At 38.4% G+C, this 21,786-nt stretch overlaps 1 protein-coding gene across 1 annotated transcript; it reads left to right on the forward strand.

Annotated features, from left to right (window-relative positions):
• Positions 1-663: 663 nt before the first annotated feature.
• On the forward strand, positions 664-20,191 carry LOC109032595 (acyl-CoA Delta-9 desaturase). The gene is made up of 5 exons (XM_019044815.2): positions 664-944; positions 13,604-13,734; positions 15,032-15,162; positions 16,653-17,044; positions 18,299-20,191. Exons 1-5 carry the CDS (start codon positions 916-918, stop codon positions 18,597-18,599), a joined length of 984 nt encoding a protein of 327 aa, XP_018900360.2. The 5' UTR covers positions 664-915; the 3' UTR covers positions 18,600-20,191.
• The last annotated feature ends 1,595 nt before the right edge of the window (positions 20,192-21,786 follow it).

A 21,786-nucleotide genomic window follows, 5' to 3' on the forward strand; every position in this document is an offset into this window, starting at 1 on the left:
GCAACACCATATTCTCTGAATTTAAACCTATGTTAAATAATCGATTTTTGTCGGAGCATCTGGCCCCTCCAAGAATCGATACATTTCCATTGGTTTAAATGCAGAAAAGACAATGTTGCCAAATTGCAGGATCCGCCGATGGTCCCCTGGAATCAAACTTGGGGGATTTTTTCGGACCATTGGCGGATCCAGCAATTTGGCAACACCGGATGTTCTGAATTTAAACCTATGCTGAATAATCGATTCTTGTCGGAGCATCTGGCCCCTCCAAGATTCGATATATTTCCATTGGTTTAAATGCAGAAAAGACAATGTTGCCGATTTTCTGGATCCACCGATGGTCCCCTGGAATCAAACTTGGGGGATTTTTTCGGACCATTGGCGGATCCAGCAATTTGGCAACACTGGATGGTCTGAATTTAAACCTATGCTAAATAATCGATTCTTTTCGGAGCATCTGGCCCCTCCAAAATTCGATATATTTCCATCGGTTTAAATGCAGAAAGGACAATGTTGCCAAATTGCAGGATCTGCCGATGGTCCCCTGGAGCAAACTTGGGGGATTTTTTCGGACTTCGGGGGGGTGGGGGGGGGCAGGACCCCAGGACCCCGAGCAGTGTTCGAAGCCGGGCGGCGAATTAGTCACAGACTTACATCATTCCGAAAACGACGGACGTGAACGTGTCTCCGCTCGGAGAACGGCAACGGCTTCGACGTCAAACAAACACCATTGTTTACTAAACTCTCGATAGGTCGCCTCGCCGGAGCTGGACGCTCATTAGCTCTTCGGGCGCCTGCGAAACCAAGAGCCGAGACAGTCCTCGAGTTTCAGACGCAGCGAGTGCGGTGAGCTCCTTTCGGTGCTTTGCGGTGATGTGATTGGTTATCGTGTGATTTTGGATAAAACTCGCCGAGATGCAGCTCCCGTCAGGATTCAAGGACACGTGAGTATTACCCCGAGAACCCTCCGATTTTCCTTCGAGTCCTTGCAGTGAAATTACAAAAACGCGTATCTTGATTTGCGGCGTTGCAGATTTCCTGTCGTACTTTACTACGTACGTTACGTACTTTACTTAGTGCTTACGTACTAAATAGACCAAATTTATCAGAAAGGAACCAACGCACATTTTCGAAAAAATTGAGTTAAGACTGTTTTTGAATCTCACAAGCCGTAAATTTTCTCCTGCCAAAAACTGGAAGTCTGAAAACAGAAAGTTTCCTGTGAAAAGAAGGGTTAAAGTTTATTTTTTACATTGAGCCGTATGGAGGAACAAAACTTCAAACATCTTTATCTCAGTTTCAACTCAATGAGGTTGGTTCCTTTCTGATGAACTCGGTTCAAATAGGAAACCACCATAGGTCATTTGAGAGGCTAGGACAAGGCGCATAAGTGCAGTTTTTTAAAAAAAATTGAGATATTAATGACTTGATGTAAAACTAGTCTTAATGCATAATCTGAGAAAAATTTGCAACCAAATTCCAACATTTAAGCATCAAAAACCTAGTTTGAACTTTCTTTCCGGCGTAAGGATCCTTGTAATTTCGAAACTTCAAACACGTATTTCTCGAAATAGCAAAAACTGCACTTATGTGCCTTGTCCTTCAATTCCCTCATTTCTCGAAAATGTTTCTGAATTTTTCTCTTAGTGTTAAGGATATTATGTGAAAATTTCAAGCCATGGTGCTGGATCGGTTTCCTTTGGAAAAATGGACTCGAACCGGAGATTATTGAACATTGCAATCGATATACGTGTTCTTTTAGTTTCACGGTCAACATGCGTAGCTGAAGCAATGAATCACCAGAGGAGATATCGATGGCCAAAGTTCAAAACCACGTATCTTCATTTGCGACGTTGCAGACTTCCTGTTATACTTTATTTTTTCTTAGGAGAACTAGTCATCGTACTTTCTTGAGAAAATCCTTTATTTTTTTCTAGGTTAGCAAAATAATCTGTAAAAATTCCAAAATATAAAGTTTGCTTAGTCCTCTTCGATAAAATAAAGGTAGGAGCGGAAATTTTGAAACACCGTAGTGGAGATATGCGGTTTCGCACTTTGGCTATCGATATTAACATAACGTTTCGGCGGTGAATCTGTAGGAACGCATTTCTCGTTCGTGGTATTTCAAAATCTTGCTTTCATTTTATTTCATGAAAGGACAGATGGCACCGACATCATGCCTAGACATTTTCATAGATTATTCATCACACATGGAAGGAAAATCAGATAGGTTTGAGTATTTTTCCATTTAAAAAATTAATCATAACGCAAAGTCAAAAGCGTCACGAACCGAGATATGCGCTTTTCGCAGTTTTATCGTAGGTATGCTTGGCAATAGCGCAAACAGCAAGGGTGCAGCAACCAACTTGGTCATTGGTGGCGTCCCGATCGTGTGAAATGGGAAAAGCTCAGTATGAGAGCGGTGAAAAATAGGGAAAGTTCATGTTATGTGGGAAGGAAATAGAGGAAAATTTTGAAGCTCATTGAAGAAAAATCTGTTTTTTTTTTTCTCTCTTTTCTTTGAAGAAGAACTAATCATGAAATTTTGGGAAAGACATGAAGGGCCTGGAATTTTCTGCACTCTTGCAAAGAGCTATTAGACAAGGCATGAACTAGAGAACCTTCCACTTCAGAACCATTAATATTTGCTTCAAAATTGTACGTAAAAAATGATTCGCGCATGATTCGTGTCTTACTCCTGATAAATCTACTCCTAAAAGTGAGGTATGAACATTTATATGTAATGCTGATCTAATTGAGCCAAAATCATGCAAATGACGACAGTTGAATTTTCGACATTAGGCCATAATGGTAATTTTAAATAGTCTGTTATCTTCTCGTTACGTAAATAATTTTTTACGTATAGTGTTGAAGAGAAAATACTTGAGAAAGCGTTCAAGACCATACCCTCTCTAGTGTGACCCGTTTTAATACTATGGTATATTCGCTTCCACAGATGAAAATCTGCATAGCAGGAAATACTCTTGGAACCGGGGCATTTCCTAGCATCATTCCATTGTGCGGCTGGGAAAAATGAAACGTCTTTGACGTTTTTCAAAGATTATTAGTAGAGCTAAATTTTCGATTTGTACAAGCGGTTAACTTTTGCGAGAGAATAGCCTCTAACGTATCCGAAAGAGCCAGTTTTTTTATAAAAAATTTTCGGGGCGAGACCCCTGAAATCACGCCTCTCTTAGAAAAGAAGGTCCAGACTACTTAAAAAGGTTGATCGTCTCAAGTTGGGGGCCGGCCTCCGTAAAATTTTAAGTAGCACTATCCAGCCTCTACTGGAGAATCCGCAAATTGCAAATAGTCTCGGAGCCGGTACATCTTCTCAATTCAGTTCATAATGTGATAGTATAGAAAGGAAAAATTGTGAAATATCATTTAATGCCTTAAGGTTGCATAATTCAATATTTTACGTGAGACTAATCTCAAAATGAATCCAAGGGAAGTCAATTTTCCAAAAGAGACTGATCGAACCTCCCTTCCTTTTAAGGAGGTCAGTTTCCTGCCATGAAAAGGGAGGTCATCAGCCCAGGGAAACTGCTCTATATCAACGCCTATGTTCTCTTAAAAAACGACGAGGATGATTTTTTAAAAAAATTGTACATTATCATTTTGTACATTTTTTTGGAAACTAAAACTTCAAATTTTAAATGGAAATTTAAGCTGGATGGTGAAAACAGTTGATAAAATACGTTGACTGAGAACAGGAGTATCTAATTTTCTTAAAATCGCATATTAACGTAAGACTAACCTCCAGGACCCATAGGAGGCGTCCAAACCTACAGGCGCACAAGAGTTTCGATAATGACGTTGTATCCCATCGTAGGGACTCGTGCATTGGAGGGCAACTCACAACTTTGCAACTCCGACGGTTTCATGACCTTCAGAATGAAAAGAACTATTGTGTTCAGTTCTTGGTATCACTTTAGCTCCTCAGGTTGAAATTTACACAAGTTCCCACCGTACACTCATTCATTACACCGGATCATACTCAGAACCTTTGATGCTTTCGGGGCGGCATAGAGCACATATTTCAAATTTCACAATGCTCAACTCTAATTTTTTAAAAAAAAACGTAGAAAAATCGTTTGATAATTTTTTCAACCGCACTAAGAAAGAATCTCGAATGAAAATTCAGACGCTGCCAATTTTTCTATGTACTCGTAAAACACGAATTCTTTGGGGAAAATATGCATGGGCAAAAATTCCTTTTATAGTAAAATTTTATTTTAAACTGGCAGGCTTACGTGAGACTGGGTTCGCCCCCCATCCCCCTCGTAAAACTTCATAAGACAAACTCAGCCCCGCTTGAGTACTTACGTTTTACTTGAACGGCCTTGAGGAAGAAAGTAAAATAGGAAAAAAGGAAGAAAGAGATGAAGAAAAAAAAATCAATTTCTTTTTTTTCCTCTCTTACTTTTTCGTTATTCTTCTCCATATCTTGTCCCTGCGATTTTTTGCCTTTCTTCTTCGTCTTCTTCTCTTTCCTCAAATTTCTTGTGCGTTTTCGGATGACCAATGAAAAGAGTCTCATGACGGGAACTTGTCTAGCTAAAGTTAAAAGCTGCAATCATGTACCCTGCGACATACTGCTGTGCTAAGGAAGAACAACGTATGAAACTTCAGGCGTTGCCAAGTTTCCTTGGATAAAGTACGAGTTTATTGAGAAATTTTTAAATATTTTACTCCCAATTTTTCAGACAATTTTATTCGTCATTCAATCTAAAATATCTGAAAATCTCGGGAAAAAATATTCATAACTTTCCGCAAAAATGCGCGTTTTACCCAGGAAATGTTGGCAACTATCGAATGTCCATACGGCGTTCTTCCTTAGCACGGCAGCATACCCAACCGATCCATTCAATCATTTAATTTTCACCTCATTCGCGCCAAAACTTCTTAGCCGGTGGATTCGAAACTCCTACAAGTTGGAGGGCGATTACGCATATTCAGAACTGACCAATTCAACATTGAGTTCATTGCGCCTCCAACAAATGCAATTTGACCCGCGTGAAAATAACCTTTTTTCCTGTTAGATGAATTGTAACATCCGAAAGTTGCGCCAGCGTAATTCTAGTCAGTCATAACATCGTGGATACTTAAGTATCAACATTTGTGGTCCGGGCCAATTAGGGGGTCACTGTCCCTTCTTTCGGTAGCAGGAAAACAAAGGCAAATATTTCCCAAGTGAATGCACCGTCTTCATCGATTATTCGTGAACGAAAAATGTTACAAAATCCGACCAGTGCCGAAATGCACTCCTAGCACCTCAATTATAAATTGAAATTTGTGTGCAATTGCTACATGCCGAAAATATGCTCCCTGTTCTTGACCCTGATCAGCGTCGCCGGCTTATGTAACGAAATTTGCATTCTTCATACATGCGTAGACGAAAGAAAAGAGCGAGTGGTCATTCTCAGAGAGGTGGGTCAAACGCCATAGATTTTAGTTGGATATCAGCACTGGCCGAATAAGTGCCCGATCTTGCGCTTTTTCGACTGGAACCTACCCAAAATCTAGGCGATGACACTCTAGGACCCAACTCAAGAGTCCTTTCCTCCCCGTGTAGTTGGAATAATCATGAAATACATTTCGACGGTGAAACTACCAAACCACGTATCTCGGTTTGCGACGTCGCAGACTTCCTGTCATACTTTATTTTTTAAATGAAAAACTACTTAACGTCCAGTCTTGAAAATTTCTGTGATTTTTCCTCTTCGTGCGGAGAAAATTCTGTGAAAATTTCAAGGAATGATATTGATTTGGTCTACCTCAAAAAAATAAAATGCGAGCGTAGATTTTTAAACACCGCAAACGAGATACGTGGTTTGGTAGTTTCACCGTCGATTTATGTAAAATTATACGTTTTAAATTCAGTGAAATTTTATTCACACTAGAAAAAAAAAACACATTGGATCTAGAGCCCAGACTCTTGAAAACATCGACAAGAAAAAGGACTCTTGATTCAATTAGATTTAAGCTTAAATCAAGAACCAAGCCTCTTAATTTGAGCAGTTTTCTTTATGATTTAAGCTTAAATCTGATTGAATCAAGAGTTCTTTTTCTTGTCGATGTTTTCAAGATTCTGGACTCTAGATCCAATGTGTTTTTTTTCCAGTGCATCTTCCGAAGCTCCGTGAAATGCTCCGTACTGTTTAGCCTATATAGACTTTGAAGAACTTATTTAAATCAATTTAATGCAGCCTCACGACGAAAGGTTAGTCAGAAGATGATGGGGTTTGATTCAAAATGTTTAATATTTAACATTAAGCGTGCGAGATGGTTACAAAAAGTGTTGGTTGTGAGTGATGGAATTCTAATTTTTGTATTTAAAATTTATTTTAATATGTGCTGTTATGGAGCACTTAACTTCCGTTTACCGGGAGGAAAAAGCTGATTTTCAGCACATAGTTGGAGAAATTTTCATTTATGAATCAACAAGAACTTGCTCTTAATGCTTCTCGCGAGAGAATACTAAATTATTTCAAAAACATCCCCCAGTTTTTTTAACAGGAATTCCCTTCGATCGAAAAGGAATGTTTTGCGGAAAACATTTAATTACCTAAAATGCATTTTGATTCAGTCAAAATTATTTTTGGGAGTGCTCAATGGGAGTTGCTTTTCATAAGAACAGTATTTATTTTTTATATTTTTGAAGCTGAGACTTAAAACCTCTTCCTTTCAATTTAAATGAAAATAATTATCGGGTAATACTCTGTGGAGGTCAAAAATTTTGGTTCAAGTCGATATTATTTAATTATTTTATTTTATTTTATTTTATTTTATTTTTTTTGGAAGGAGGGGGCTATTCAGTGTAGAAATCAATAGGGCAATATTCAAAATAGTCATTTTCGATTTAATAGAAAATCACTTCCGACAAAAATTTTGTGGAATATCAATATCATTCGATTCAGAGAAAATTATTTTCTGGTAACATTTAATGAGAGCTCCGTCCAATTTAAATAAAAAAAATTGAGAGATATTCAACTAAAGTTTCTAATTTTCAAATTAAATTGTCTTTTAAGTGAAGTCTGGCAACCGCTTTCCCATAGTGCAGCCGGAATCGGTTTTCCTGTAGACTGCACGGCCACGCTCCGATTCTATAAAAAACCAGTTCTGCTTCCGTTGCAGATTCGGAGATGAAAAGTGATTGCGAGGAAAGTCTGGTCAGTGCCGGGTGACGTAGCCAGGCGCCCGCGTTCTCGTATTTACAAACAAATTCGAGAGGTCAAAGACTCACGCGTGTGGAAATACTCTTCCTTTTCCTCCTCTTAGTCTGCCCTGCGCGACAAAAACAGCGAATCTACATAAGATTTCCGTTTTAGATACGAATTTTTGGCTTAGTAGTGCAGCAAGAGATACATTTGGCCCAGACGAAGCGACTGCTCGCGAATTGTTTGAATTTGGCGATTATTTTCAAGGCCGTTTGACATGCGCTCACTATTGTGCAGAGGTACCGCTAGCCGTCGATTGATGATAAAATGAGATATCGATTTACTGCTAATTTCACGACTGAGATTTCCTGGGACTGGTCAGGTTTCGTCGTTTGTTTTCTGACAATATCTAAAAATCGAGGAGAGTTGAGTTGGTTTAGCAAAATTTTCCTCTTTCCCGACCTTGCGATTTAAAAAAAAGGAAAGAAAAAAGATTGAAGCCTCCAATTTTTTCGTTGCAAGGACTCGAGATTTCCACCTCGTTCATCTTTCTAAACCAACGACTAGTGTATTTTGGTTGTTTTTTATCTCATGCTTTTTAAAATTTTTGAAATTTTCAATACTTGGAATTTCTTAGAAAATGTATAAATACCCACCAGAAGGCAAAAAATGCGGAAAAATTGAAAACGTTAAACTTACAACCTTTAATCAGAAAATTATGAAGTTGCAAGATCAAAACCAGCATAAATACATTTCACGTTGCATGAGTCCCTCTCGAGCTTTTAGCTTGACGTTTTGAAATTCAGTGTACCTAAAGATCTCCTAGATGATACAGGACAACTTACATACCTCATACACTTATCATATCCATTCATTCACTTCATACACTTAAACTTGCATATAGTTATGTATGAAATTCAAGTTGGAACATTCATTAGTTCAATGAAAAAAAAGAAAACCGGACAGCGTCTGATAGAATTAGATTGATGCTAGTTGAATACATTCAATTGAAAACTCAAAAAATCATCTGATGAAATTTCCATGTCTCTCCTTGCCGCATCCAGAAAAATTCTACCTCAATCAAGTAAATTTTGTATAGTCATGTTTATGCCCGGTTTTTATACACTGGTAAAAAAAAAACCTCTTGGACCAATGCCACATTGCATTGACTCAAGAGTGCAGTTTCTTGTCGCCGAATTTAAGAGTCTTGAACTCTTGTTTCAAGCGGATTTTGCATTGAAACAAGAGTCCAGACTCTTAAATCCGGCGACAAGAAACTGCACTCTTGAACCAAGAGATTTTTTTTACCAGTGTACAAATAAATACATGTATAGTATTCGTACATTTAAAGCAGGAGAATAAACATACTTTTAAGTTCTGCTACATTGTCACACAGTGGTGCAGGACGGCCGGCGGGCGTGGCGAGGCGGCCAGGGTGTAGTAACGCTTGAATACAACTATACCTACTCTGCGGTTGTTTATTTTGCATATCCAAAAATATGAAGGCGCTCTGTTTTCCTTCTGTCCTGCATGTGCGCAACGTGCCAAATTTAGGAACATTTTGGGGCTGTCCCTAAATTCAGAGGCGGTTTCCCGCTATAAAGTTCATGGAACGAAGACATTTTGGTTCTCTTACAGCGAGGAACACCATGAATAATTTGATTAACATCTGATAGCGCTTCACGCTTACCGGATTTTGAATTCTCACTCTTCATTTGTCTTAACCTCATAACGAGATTCTACGATAGAGTTATACCACAATGCTCTTTGTCCGCTCTGATAAGCAGAGGAAAACTCGGACCATGGCCTGAAAATCCTCGGAAAAAAGACAAAGACGAATGGGCGAGACATACGATTATTTTGTAAACACTCGAATCGCGTAATGCGGCGATTTGGTGACCATTGGTCCAGGGCGTTGACCGCGGGAAACTGTGCTCCAATCGCCTGTTGCCAAATGAACGAACGCCAATCAGAAGTCTCACGATTCTGCGCGGGAAATTTCTACTAATTTTCCTCAAGTGACAACTGCTACTCTGCTGCACGTAGCAAAGAAAGTGGTGGCGCTTAGTAGTGGGGGTGTTGTTGCCACTTCTCGGGTGATGGTGTTAGTTTATTTTTTTATAATTATAATGATCGTAATTTCAATCGGAAAATTTAGATTACCTCTGCAGAGAAAGTATAAAAATTGGATCCCATGTAGAAATGGCTGCAACTCTAATTGGAGATGGATTGGTGCCACTGGCACTAACACTGTTACAAACTTCCTATTCCGATCTAGAGTAAGTTTCGTTTCTGAGTATATTTTGCCCCCCAAAAGCTAGAGTGAATATAGTGAATTTCGCTTTGTAAGAGTAAATGTAACTCCTAAAAAAGAGTTAATTCCACTTCGCATTGCTGTCACTCCGTTGCTTGGTGGAAAAAACGGCTACGGAACAAGATGCACTCCGTATCTCACTTCAAGATATTTTACAGTGCTGTGCAGTTAGGTGCTTTTGAAACTGAGTTGGCAAAGTTACCTAGTTCATTTCAGCAAGATATCTTCTATGTAGGGCCTTATTCATAATTGCCAGTTAAACAGCTGCTCCTTTACTAAAGGAGACTCCATAATAAGCGCATTGCGATGTAGTTACTGTGGTTACGGACGTCCTTGATATAACATTTCAAAAAGGACAATTTTAACAAATATCGAGTTACACTCAACAAAATAACTTTAGAAATAGGTACTTGGAAAAGATGACAATGATGTTTTGCTGCAAAAAATGAAAAGTATATGGACGAAAAATTTCTATGATTTTAACACACTTTTAAGAAGGAACTTACCTTGAAATTTTCAAAACCTGCAACTTTCTTCTTGTTTCTCTAGATGTTTTGTAAAGGCAACCCATTGGAATCCCTTGCACGGCTCTATTTCTAAAGCTCGTTTATAGACTTTTACTCGCGTTTTGTTAAAACTGTTCTTTCTATGGTGCGATGTTGAGAATCTCCTGAAAGTAATGACTCCTTATGAATGATGTGCATCATACGAGGCCTCCAAAATAAAGCAACTGTTTAAGCAGCGGCATTAATACGATCCCCAGTCTCGATAAATATGGATTTTTTCGACAGAACGGCAGCATTGAGCGTGGGTCCACCCGAGCATTGGTTACGGTAGTTAAGTCTCATTTGAAGTCTTACGCTACGGCTACGGCGACGATGACGGCGACTTGTCTCGTGTCGCCGTTCTTATTTCGATCCTCACGGCACGACACTCGGTCCCAAATTGCCGTCTTGGACTGTTGCGTAAGGATTTTCGACACTTCGACAAATCTATTTATGTCTTTTGCTTTCGAACGCGAATTTGCGAAAAGTCGATACGGGAAATTATCCGTTGGAATGAATCGCTCGAGAAAATGCAGCAACACAAATCAAAATTTATCCGGTGAAGGGGAGCCTTTAGTGATGGAGCAGCGAGACTTCAACAGTTTTGTCCTTAGAATTGAATCTTGATAATTGTATCATTTGAGTGGTTTTTCATACGAAATTTTGAAGAAATAATGACCGTATTATTAGTTTTCCATTTCCATCCCATTTTGCCCTTTAAGACTCAATCTCCTCTCAAAATGAACATGGCATTTTTCTCGCTCGGTAATATCATCCAGTAATCAATCGGAATATTTTCATGCAAAGAAAATTCAAACTTTAAGTGAAACATAACGCCGATTTCAGACGAAAGAATTTAACTTCATTTCAAAGCTAAGAGATATTCGCACTGAAAATGCCCTATTTTACCGGAAAAGAATTGGTATTTTTGGCTAAAAATTCCATTAATTTTTCCTCTGAGCATACGCAATAACTAAAATAACTTTGGACAGAAATCACACAGTCATATTCTCGTCAAAAATTGAATTTTTGGAGTCAATTTTGCAACTTCAGAGTGGAATTGCGATTTTTTGTCTGAAGAACGACGATGAGAAAAAGGTAAGAAGTCTTTCCGTCCCATGAGAGGACGGTTTAATTCTTGGCCTTGAGAAGGGGTGTATTGCTCCATAACTGATCACATAAGAGTAATTTCCACCAGAGTGAGTAACATTGAAGTTTGGAATTTTCGAGAGAACTCATTCATTCACCAAGTGTGGAAGGTCCAGCGATGGAAATCGAAGGGGAGGGGGGGTGGAGGGGGTCGACGTTAACAAATAACGCCAGCAGCTAAGTATGCCCGCGACCTAGCGAACGGCGCTACGTCATGAACGTCTCGCGCCTCGCAGAAGAGGACTCAGGCTCAGGAATGAGAATTATGTCACTTGGATTTTTAAGCAAACACCCCGTTTGTTTGCCATTCGTCAGGATGCGCTGTTTGTCATAGGTGTCGACTGGGGGGGATTGGCGAGGGGCAGGGGGTGTAAGTGTCGAGGAGAAGTTTGTACGTTCTAACCGGCACGAAGCTTTTTTGAGTGCTGTCCGTCCATCATCTTTGACGACGCACAGAAGTTAAATTATGGTTGTGCGAGGGTAAAAAAGGAAAAAATTCCCTGAACTCTGCGTCCAGAGAGGGACATTTTGCTCTCTAACTAATTTTGAAAAGAAGATTCCCCCCCCCCCTTTTTTTGCCTCCTGATCTCATTCTATTTTAACATTTCCCTTCCTCAATTTTCTCGTTTGTCTCGTCATCCTCCTTTTTTATTTTTAATTTTGTAATTAAAAATGACAGGTTTTTTGCCTGCATTGCCTTCTTTCATTTTGCCACTGCTAATTTTTTCACACGGAAACAAAGGAAGGAGAAATCTGGAATTTATCGGTGATTTCTCTACTTTTTGAGGAGATTAAGGGGAGTTTTTCGCACAATAGGTAGGGAGGCTATACACCTACGTTACAGAAGTTAGGGGGACGGGGTCTAAATAGATTTTTAGCGCATTTTATTTCATTAACGGTTCCTATTATCGCCATCCACACAAAAATTCTTGTCCCTTGATCAAGGATGTTCCTCAGTAAAAAGATGATCTCACCACTGAAACGAGAATCTTACTCCAAGGCACTAGAGCAGTGTTTTCGTGCCAAAACTTCTTGGGGTCCTAGTATGGGTGACGAGGATATACCTGCAATGATCATACGTGACAATAAACCTTTTGACTATGGAACCATTCAAACACTCGTACCTTTTTAATGCAGGTGATCCAAAATCAGTCTCTTCGTTATAACAATCATTTGATTTATCGACATCTCACGAATTAGAGGTGGAATTTTTGGCATTTATAATAATTTGATGGGCCATCATGTGTTGCAAAATATAAGTAACATGGGACATGGCTATACTTGGTGATTTTGAAAAAAAGACAAGGGCCTTGAGAACGGTGATGATCACGCGTGGCTAGCTGTGAAATATTTCAGTCGACGTCAAACGGTTTCAGCAGCCAGAGCACACACTGAGGTGTGATTTTCAGTAATTCTGGTTGCCGTATTGCAAATTAAATAGACGTATTTTACTCTTGATCACCAGCATCAAAATTTGCTATGAAATATTTTGTGATCTGGCGAACCTGACACTAAATAGTGCTTAAAAATTTACCAAAATTTGCAACAGGTGCATTTTGCATTCTGCAAGAATTGATCTCTTTCTGCATCTACTTTTTTCTCAGATAAATTGAAAGGACTGTTGCATCAAAATCCTCCTAACAGTGTGCATTAAAACCCCCTTTGCATTTTGTAATGTATTTTATTAGAAGATGTATTGGTTATTGATCTCTTTTCAGAGTATAAAAATCGCAAGTGACTTGCGATGTCCGAATTCATTTACATATAATACGTCATTTTAGTCGATAACCAGATGAAGGAACGCAACTTCACTCCAAGGATGCAAAATGTCCCGAAAAAAAAATGCAATTTTCTAGAATAAATAACTGCGCAGTTTCTGTCTAAAAGTTCACTGAAAGAAAAAAGAATCTTAAATTTGCCGCAAATATAAGTAGTTTTTTCTTAAATCAAGAATTTTTCTGCCTAATCTAAACTACTTTTTTGCTTAACCCGAGCTTTTTTTTTTTTTTTTTTTTTTATAGGTATTAAGAAAAATTCAGCTTAAATCAAGTTAAACAAAATTCTTGGCGGCAGATTTAAGAATAATCATACTTTAACGAAACACATTTTTTCTCAGTATTTAATGAATTTTGCGTATAATCAGAGAAGAAAATCAGTGGAATTTATTTCGGTTAAATTTATCCAACATTTTTCCGAAAAAATAGGGGGGACGTTTTGCAGCATTGAAATGTAGTTACGTTCTTTCGTACCAAAAACGATGTTTGATGTTGCCCCCATCAAGATTCTTGATGGAGACACCGGACCGAGCCAGGAGCGTTGCGACGAGGTGTCACCTCATTCATGTTCCATTGCATTGTGATCGAGCGCGCTCGCATTTTTGTGCATGCAGCCACTTGAAATTTTATGCTCATTGCTCTTTCCGTGTGTTGCAGGATGGGTTGGGTTCAAACAGAGCAGCCGATTATTTGGAGTAATGTATTTTTCATCACAGCCTTTCACATTATCGGACTTCACTTATTTATTTTTCACTGCATGAGGGCCAAACTACTCACATGGGCATGGAGTAAGTACAATCAAGTTGTTGTTTCATTTGAAGATAGGTTGTAAAAGGAATGGAAAATAAGGAACACTTGTTGGCTAATTCGTTAGCTTTCTTCATTTTTTTATTTTCCTCGACAATGTCTAGGCAGAATTTCCTAAAGAATGATCAGATTTCTTAAAGATTTCTGAAATATATCCATGAAATATCACCGAAAAATATTTTTTTTTTACTTGAGGATTAAGAAATAAGTGTTACCTTAAACTAATTTTTTTTAATAAAAACTTTGATTTCGACGAAAGAGGTTTACCAGTGTCTTATGGCCGTTTTATTTAAGCTTCTTAAATCCTGCATTGATCCATTGTACTTAATAGTATAATATTCTTTTCTGCATGAGAGGATCTGTGCGAGACAGCTGTAAACATAGTATTACGGCGATAAAACTGACAATTTTACGAAACAAGTAATTCAGAAGTTTGTTAATTGAGATCCTCACTTACCGACAATTATGGCCCATTAAAAGTTTCAAAACGATTCTTCGTTCAAAATTTTCTATACCTCTAAAATTTAAATAACTTCATAATGTCCGGTTTTCGCGATGTCAAACCTCTCATACCTGACACGCGGTAGGCGCGTGTTTCAGAGGGACCTGTATAATGCATGAAATTATGATGCTAATAATTTGTGTTTTTTTAAAGTATGCGTGTCTTTAAATTGCAGCCAAAAAGAATAGATGGTTTCTTTCACTCTTTCTCCTTCTCTTAATATAAAAAGTCGTAATTTGTAGCAAAAGCTTCAATATGATGTCAAAACTATATTAGTCCAGAAAATGTCTGCAATTGCTTCATATTTTTAATTTGGATTTTGATGACCAAAATCAAGCGAAAAATTCGCTATTGAACCCAAATAAATTCTGCGATAATATACGAGATCATAAAGTAAAGAAAAGACTTTTATGATGTTGCCTGTTTCATCCATTCAAGAAAAGTCTATCAAATTTTTTTTTATAAAAATTGCATAATGAAATTTTGAAAAAAGACCTCAGCACAGAGAAATATTTGATTCTCGAAGAATGAATACTTTTCCATCTTTTTTTTACTCTATGAAAAGCAAAAGTTCAACTGTTCGATATTGTTGACTTAAGACAACATTACTCTAAACTAGCATCAACATTTTCATGAATTTTACGTATAATATATTATCCAAGTAGAGTGGAATAAAATAAAAGGAATGATAGTCTCATTAAAAAGAGTAATCCAGTCATTAATTATTGAAACGAATTATGCAAAAAATCTAACGATCCAATTCCCAATAATTCCAGATTTTTTGATGGGCGGAATCGGTGGTTTTGGAGTCACTGCAGGTGCACACAGGCTATGGGCCCACCGGTCGTATAAAGCGAAACTACCTCTGAAAATCATTCTCATTCTATGTTACTCGGTCGCCGGACAGGTAATTCACCTTTTTACGCACCCAAAATGAATTTCCGAAACGCATTCCGACGTCATTTAAGATGCACATCGCTGCATACGTAATGGGTGACGCAGGAAGCGTTAACCTTTGTGATGGGTGATCAGTCCCTTTTAGAAGTGTTCCTTGCACAGTGCACACCGTGTTCAAGAAGCTCACAAACGCATGGATATTCATGAAATCGTATGGAAATCTATTTCGACAGTGAGACTAGGACAACATGTATCTCGATTGCGGTGTCCTGCTCTGAATCTATTTTATTTTTTATGATCTTCTGATGACAGGTTCAATTAAAATTATGAAATAAAATAAAACCAATGGAGTTCCTATGGGAACTAAATGTGTAAATGATCCGTCACTAAACTTCAATCAGGATGATAATACTAGAGATGAACACACTGGAATACCCAAACCAATAGAAAATAGTGAATTTTCTTCGGAAAATACACTAATAAAAGATGAGCAGGGAGAGAAAACACATAAGGAATTAAACCCAAGAGATTTATAAATAAAATTAAGAAAAACAGAGAAATGAACAAAACAATTCTGATTTTCATAATATAACGATAGAGATTGGGAAATTCTTTGATTAAATAGCACAAAAAATTAGAATCAAGTGAAAGAGGGCTTTAAACACTTTAAAACTTTTATGAAAATGAAATTTAAAAATTGAAGACAAACGGACAAACGACTTGTTCCTTTTTACAAAACGGCGCCCAAATGGACGTATTTCTGCAAAACGGAACTGTATGCGTTAGGACATGAGCCCTGAGACCTATAAGAATAAATGCATAACAGGGCTCACATCATAATGCACATAGCTCCGTTTGACAGAAATACGTCCAAATATTGTTACGACCTATTTATTTGAGGTTACTGACTTTCTGGGCACATTGGCATGATGTAAATCTAACTTTAAGGAAAGCGTTGCTGATATCGTCACTCCTCTGACGTAAGGACTCACCTCGAGTTCCGCATGAGCCCCTGAAAACATTGAGTTATACGGAGAATGGGGCTAGCGTAGAAGTTGAGATACGCCCTAACGCCGGAGAAGCGACGATATAATTGGACGTATTTCTATCAAACGTAACTAAGCGCCAGTTTGAGTTTCTTTTGAGGAATTTAGAATGCCGGATAGCGCGTTCTGTCAAACGGACCTAAGCGCCATGGAAAAGCATTGCGAGTATAGGACGGCATAAGCCGGACGCCCGATTCCGCCGCCAATCCAAGCCCTCCTCTACCTTCCTAGGTCCGTTTGATAGAAATACGTCCAATTAGACGTATTCCTACCTAACGGAACTATAGACGTGTGGGAAAGATAGGGTGTGCTCCCCTCTTTCTCACCTGTTTCTGGTTCCGATTGGCAGAAATACGTCCGATGCAGCGCCCCCTGCGCCTTCTATATGCTTTGGAATATTGTTTTTTGAAATATTCTTTTGTGAGTAATTAATTTATCTCGTGACGTCTTGCAGAACACGATATTCGACTGGGTGCGAGACCACCGGATCCACCACAAGTTCAGTGAAACAGCGGCCGACCCGCACGACTCGAATCGCGGGTTCTTCTTCGCCCACGTCGGGTGGCTCATGCAGCGGAAGCGGCCCGAGGTCCTCGAGAAGGGGCGCAAGATCGACATGAGCGACATCACCTCCGACCCGTGGATCTCCTTCCACCACCGGCACTTCACCCTCTTCAAGATCGTCTTCTGCTTCATCATCCCCTCCGTCGTGCCGTGGCTCGCATGGGGCGAACCCCTCTGGCTCGCCGCCGGTGCCAACATCTTCGTCCGCTATGTCCTGAACCTCAACTTCACCTGGTTCGTCAACAGTGCGGCACATATTTGGGGTTATAAGCCCTTTGACGCGTGAGTATATTGTATTTTCAGAAAGTTTTAGATGCAACGAGTTATTCTGGTGAGACATGTATATACAGTTTGAACGGAAAATCTATTTTAAAATATTGACATTTAGTTAATATCGGCGGTGAAACTATCTGATAACGTATCTCTATCGTAACGTGTCGGTTTGCGACACCGAAAAAAGAAGGATGCTGATTTAAACTTCTGGATGTAAAAAAGTGTGCGACAACTCACAAAACGCTGAATTAACCGCTACAGCAGTTGGTTTTACATCTTGGCATTGCTAAAGTCACTGCTATAGCGGTTAATTTAGCGTTGTGAGTCATCGCACACTTTTTTACACCCAGAATGTTAAATCAGCATCCTTTCTCTTCGGTGGACGTTGCAGACTTTCTCTCATACTTTATTTTTAAATGTAAAAATATTTAACTTCAATTCTTGAAAACTTCTGTGTTTTTCTTCTCGGTGCTTAGATAATCTGTGAAAATTTTAAGAAATGATATTGATTTGTTCTTCTTCAAAAAAAATAAAATGGGAACTCGCAAACGTGATCCATGGTTTGACAGTTTCGTCGTCGATACTAAATTCAATTGCGAAGATTCGTTTGAACTTGAATTGATTGGGGTCCCGATGACGTTATAAGTCGGAAATAGCCGAAAATGAAACGAATGAATTCGCGGAGGCAACAGGTCCTGACGCCTACATGGAAACAAGGAAAGAGAGGAATAGAGGAGGCAGATAGGTGGAGGGGAGAAGGCGATGAAAATAACTAATCGTAAAAGGAGATTCGCATTTCCTGACAACATCCAATGGCGGTTTATGTGTGCAGTCCACGGAATTGTTGTTCCGCAGAGTTATAAATTAAATTGAATATTTATTTATATATCATCTATTCATTATCTAGACTTGAACTTAATTTATAATAGTTAGCGCAGCAAGATTTGTAGGCATTAGAACTCTTGGGGATGACCAATGCAGCATGTAGGACTTTTTCTGGCCTACCCTTCAAATTGAAGGTGAAGTGCCCATGTGCACATTTTTACTTTTTAAACCGAAGACTGAGCAACAAATCGCCTTAAAATTTTTAATGGATTTTTCCAGATTGTAAAGAATTTGCTCACAAAATCTCTGAATATTGCTTGGTTCTCTGTTTAAAAACTAACATTTGGTACGAAATTAAGCAACGTCTAATGTAGACAAGCTCACCGAATTCGTCTAGAGCATAACGTCAATAAAAATTGCCTATCTCATTTTCCGCAGGCGAATCAACCCCCGCGAGAACCTCGGCGTGTCGATCGTGGCCATGGGCGAAGGCTGGCATAACTACCACCACACGTTCCCGTGGGACTACAAGGCAGCTGAGCTGGGCAACTACAAGGTGAACATCACGACCATGTGGCTGGACTTCTTCGCCAAGATCGGCTGGGCCTACGACATGAAGACTGCATCGCCTGGACTCATCAAACAGACGGCCATGAAGCACGGGGATGGCACCCACCCGGTAGAAGTTCCCTTCGAGGAGAACGCCAACTACATCAAACCTAACCTTAAATCTCAATAAGGGCGATCGCTCTCTGAGAGATTAAAATAGGAGTATTGCGGCTGCGAATAACTGACGGGTTGATAGAGACGCATGAGTGGTTTTATTGTTGCATGTGATCGAGTCTCATCACACTGCTATAGAAAGGGCAAACGCCGTATGGATATTCTAATTTTGCCAAATTTCCTCTGCGAAAATATTGCTTTTTGAGAAAAGTTATGAATATTTTTCCTTAATAATTCCTTGAAAATTTAGATAAAATTACGAACAAAATTCTATGAAAATGGGAAGAAAAATATTCACGCATATTTTTGTGATCTGTGTCTGGAAATTTGGTAACGTCTGATGGTTCATATAGCGTTTGTCCTTAGCAAGGACATTCAGGTCTTACCTATACCTATGTTTTACCTATGTAAGACATCTCGGAAGAAGCGTGGGAAAATTATGAAATACGCAGGAAAGCGAACATACTTATTACCCATGAGTTCTTTCACATTTTCTGTTTCTTTTCATCCCACTTTCTATTCGTTTTATACAGACCTTTACTGTAAGAAAAGCCAATGGCGAGCAATTAACTTTAGGCGAAGGTCATCTTTGTCTCCTTTCAGAATGTGAAATCGTCTTTTTTTATTTTAAAATTTCAATACAAGCGCCCAAAAACCGAGCATTTTGTTGAATTTGTATATTGCTGCAGGACTAGCGCGACATTTCGCCATGTATCAAACCTACATGAGAGGAAGGAAACCTACATGTGTAGGTGGAAAACTTAATTTGGCCTTTCTCTCTGGGTGTTTCCTTAGACCTATTATCTGCCGCTGTACTCCTTTTCAAGTCTCCTTGCCTTTACAAATCTTACCCTAAGCGAGTCAGTTTGTTCACTGTGCTGCAGTTAACAAGGCGCCTCGTGAATTACGGGCCCATCTGTGATCTATTGGTGACTTATCTAGACAACGGTCGGACTCAAACTCTTTATCTAGAATTTAAGTCACCGCTTTTTTTAGTTTTTCTTGGCGATATGTAAAGCCTTTTGTTTTAGAATTCTTATAATAAACCAATTAATTTCAAAGGTGCAAAATGAGGTGCATTTATTGGCCTTGAAATATTAATATCTGAATTATTATCTTGATAACATTCATCTGCAATGTCATTGCAATTTAATCCAATTTTTCCAGACTCAAACGAGACCAGTTGTACGATTTATTCATATTTGAACCAAAGTTTAATAGTATTTTCTTCCCCGGGCACTATCACCGACATCACCAAAGTTGAATTCAACGTGAAGAAGTTGAGCATTTCGTTTTCTTGTGGCCCTCCTTTAAATGCTGCGCCAAATTCTATTTGATGAAAAGAGAAAAAACTCCCAGACAATCTCTGATCCACAATTTACGAAAAATTAAATAGTGCATACATCTCTTTACACAGAGCTATCAAGCATTAAACTATCGTCACGAGAAACATGAAAATATTTTTTAGTTCTTAGAATTATTTATTATAACTTATTTATTTGAAGCGGTTCAGAAAATATATGATTCATGTAAATTTGAATTTAAAGCATTTGTAAAATTTGTACAATTTAAATGAATATTTTTAAAATAAAGTAAAATGCGAAGATTTTTCCGTCTTCATTATTCATTAATCATCGTAGGAAGATATACTAAGAACCTATAAATGGCTGTAAATATTTTAGGCCTTCAAGAAGCATGTGTGCCACAAATGAAATTATTCTAAAACTCGCAACGAATGTTTTCTTTATTATGGTTTGTCATTTTTTTCAGGTAAAGCTGAAATATTAAAGTATTCAAATACTTGTCATTTTGAGTGATGTAACGTCTAAAAGTATATTTTTTATGATGTAAAATACCTTCTCGTTTTAATTTGAAATAAATCCTGAGGCTTTCGTTTTGAATTCATGACACAATTGTACCAAATGCGTGTCTCTTATCTATATCGTCAATGAGGAGGCTGATGGCAATTGAATTATATTTCATCCCCAGCAACACTGATTTTGACTTTGAATACGTAGATAAGGCAGAAAATTACTTCAAAGGTTTTTCTTTAACTTAAATGTCTTAACTGCAAGCTTCTAACCACCACAATATTCGTCTAGTCTGGCTGGTTCTGGCGTTTTCGTGTAGAAATGCTCAACTAACTCTATGCAGTGGTATCAACGCCATTAGGATTTTTTTGGCGCATAGGTCTCGTTTCTTTTCGAGAGTCCTGCAAACTATATGGGTAGTAGTATCCTCGAATGAAATTATGAGTTTCTAGTCATGAGTAAGAAAGAGACATCGAGGAATTGGACTATCCCCAAAAAGCAAAAGTTTTATTCTTCGTTGAATTTCTGATGAAACCAAGTCAAACCTGAAAAACAAGATGGTAAAATTCTTCTAAGAAATTTATATTCAGAAATGGCTTCAGTATTTTTAAATCTACGAGTTCTCAGCGTTAGTAGAAAATATATATTTATGAATTCGGGTCATTACCTGACGAGTCCAGATCTATGGGAGAAACAAGAAGGTAAAATTAAAACATGTTCACTCAAAGAATTAAAAATACTTTTCAGGAAATGGAATTACGGAGTACCGTTTCGCCGATGATAGAATTCGGCGCAGAGGTCACACACATGAGATTGAGAGCCATCGCCATTCTAAGGAAAGACAGTTCGCCTTCAAATTGTTGCATATGCAACGATGACAAACGTAGAGCACGAATAGTTGCAAGGTAGTCAGGCGTTACCGTAAACTTGCGGCGACATCGAGTCCTGTCTTAAATGGCTCGTCAGCAGTTCAGTGCGACACTATTCTGCGTGCTAAAAAGAAACGCCGCATGATCATTTAATCGTTGCAATATCATCATCTATAAAAAACAAATTTACTGAAAAGAATCTGAATACTTTTCATCCAATTTTCAGAGAATTTTGTTCACAATTGAATATAAATTATCAGAAATCTTCATGGAAAAGAATGAATAACTTTCCTCAAAAATACACGTTTCATCCATAGAAATTTGGCAACTCTTGAATACTGATACGGCGTTCTTTATTAGCTTGGCAGTTTTTGAAACAACCTTTTATACCTCCTTCCCTCTCGGAAAGACACACTGACATTTGATCTCTCTTGCCTTTTTCATCGTTACTCAGTTGTAATTTTAATTGGGTGCATTTTATAGGAAACTCCACAGAATCGAGCTGTTTTTTTTTTTTTTTTTT

The sequence above is a fragment of the Bemisia tabaci genome, chromosome 5 (assembly GCF_918797505.1).
Source record: "Bemisia tabaci chromosome 5, PGI_BMITA_v3".
Taxonomy (NCBI): domain Eukaryota; kingdom Metazoa; phylum Arthropoda; class Insecta; order Hemiptera; family Aleyrodidae; genus Bemisia; species Bemisia tabaci.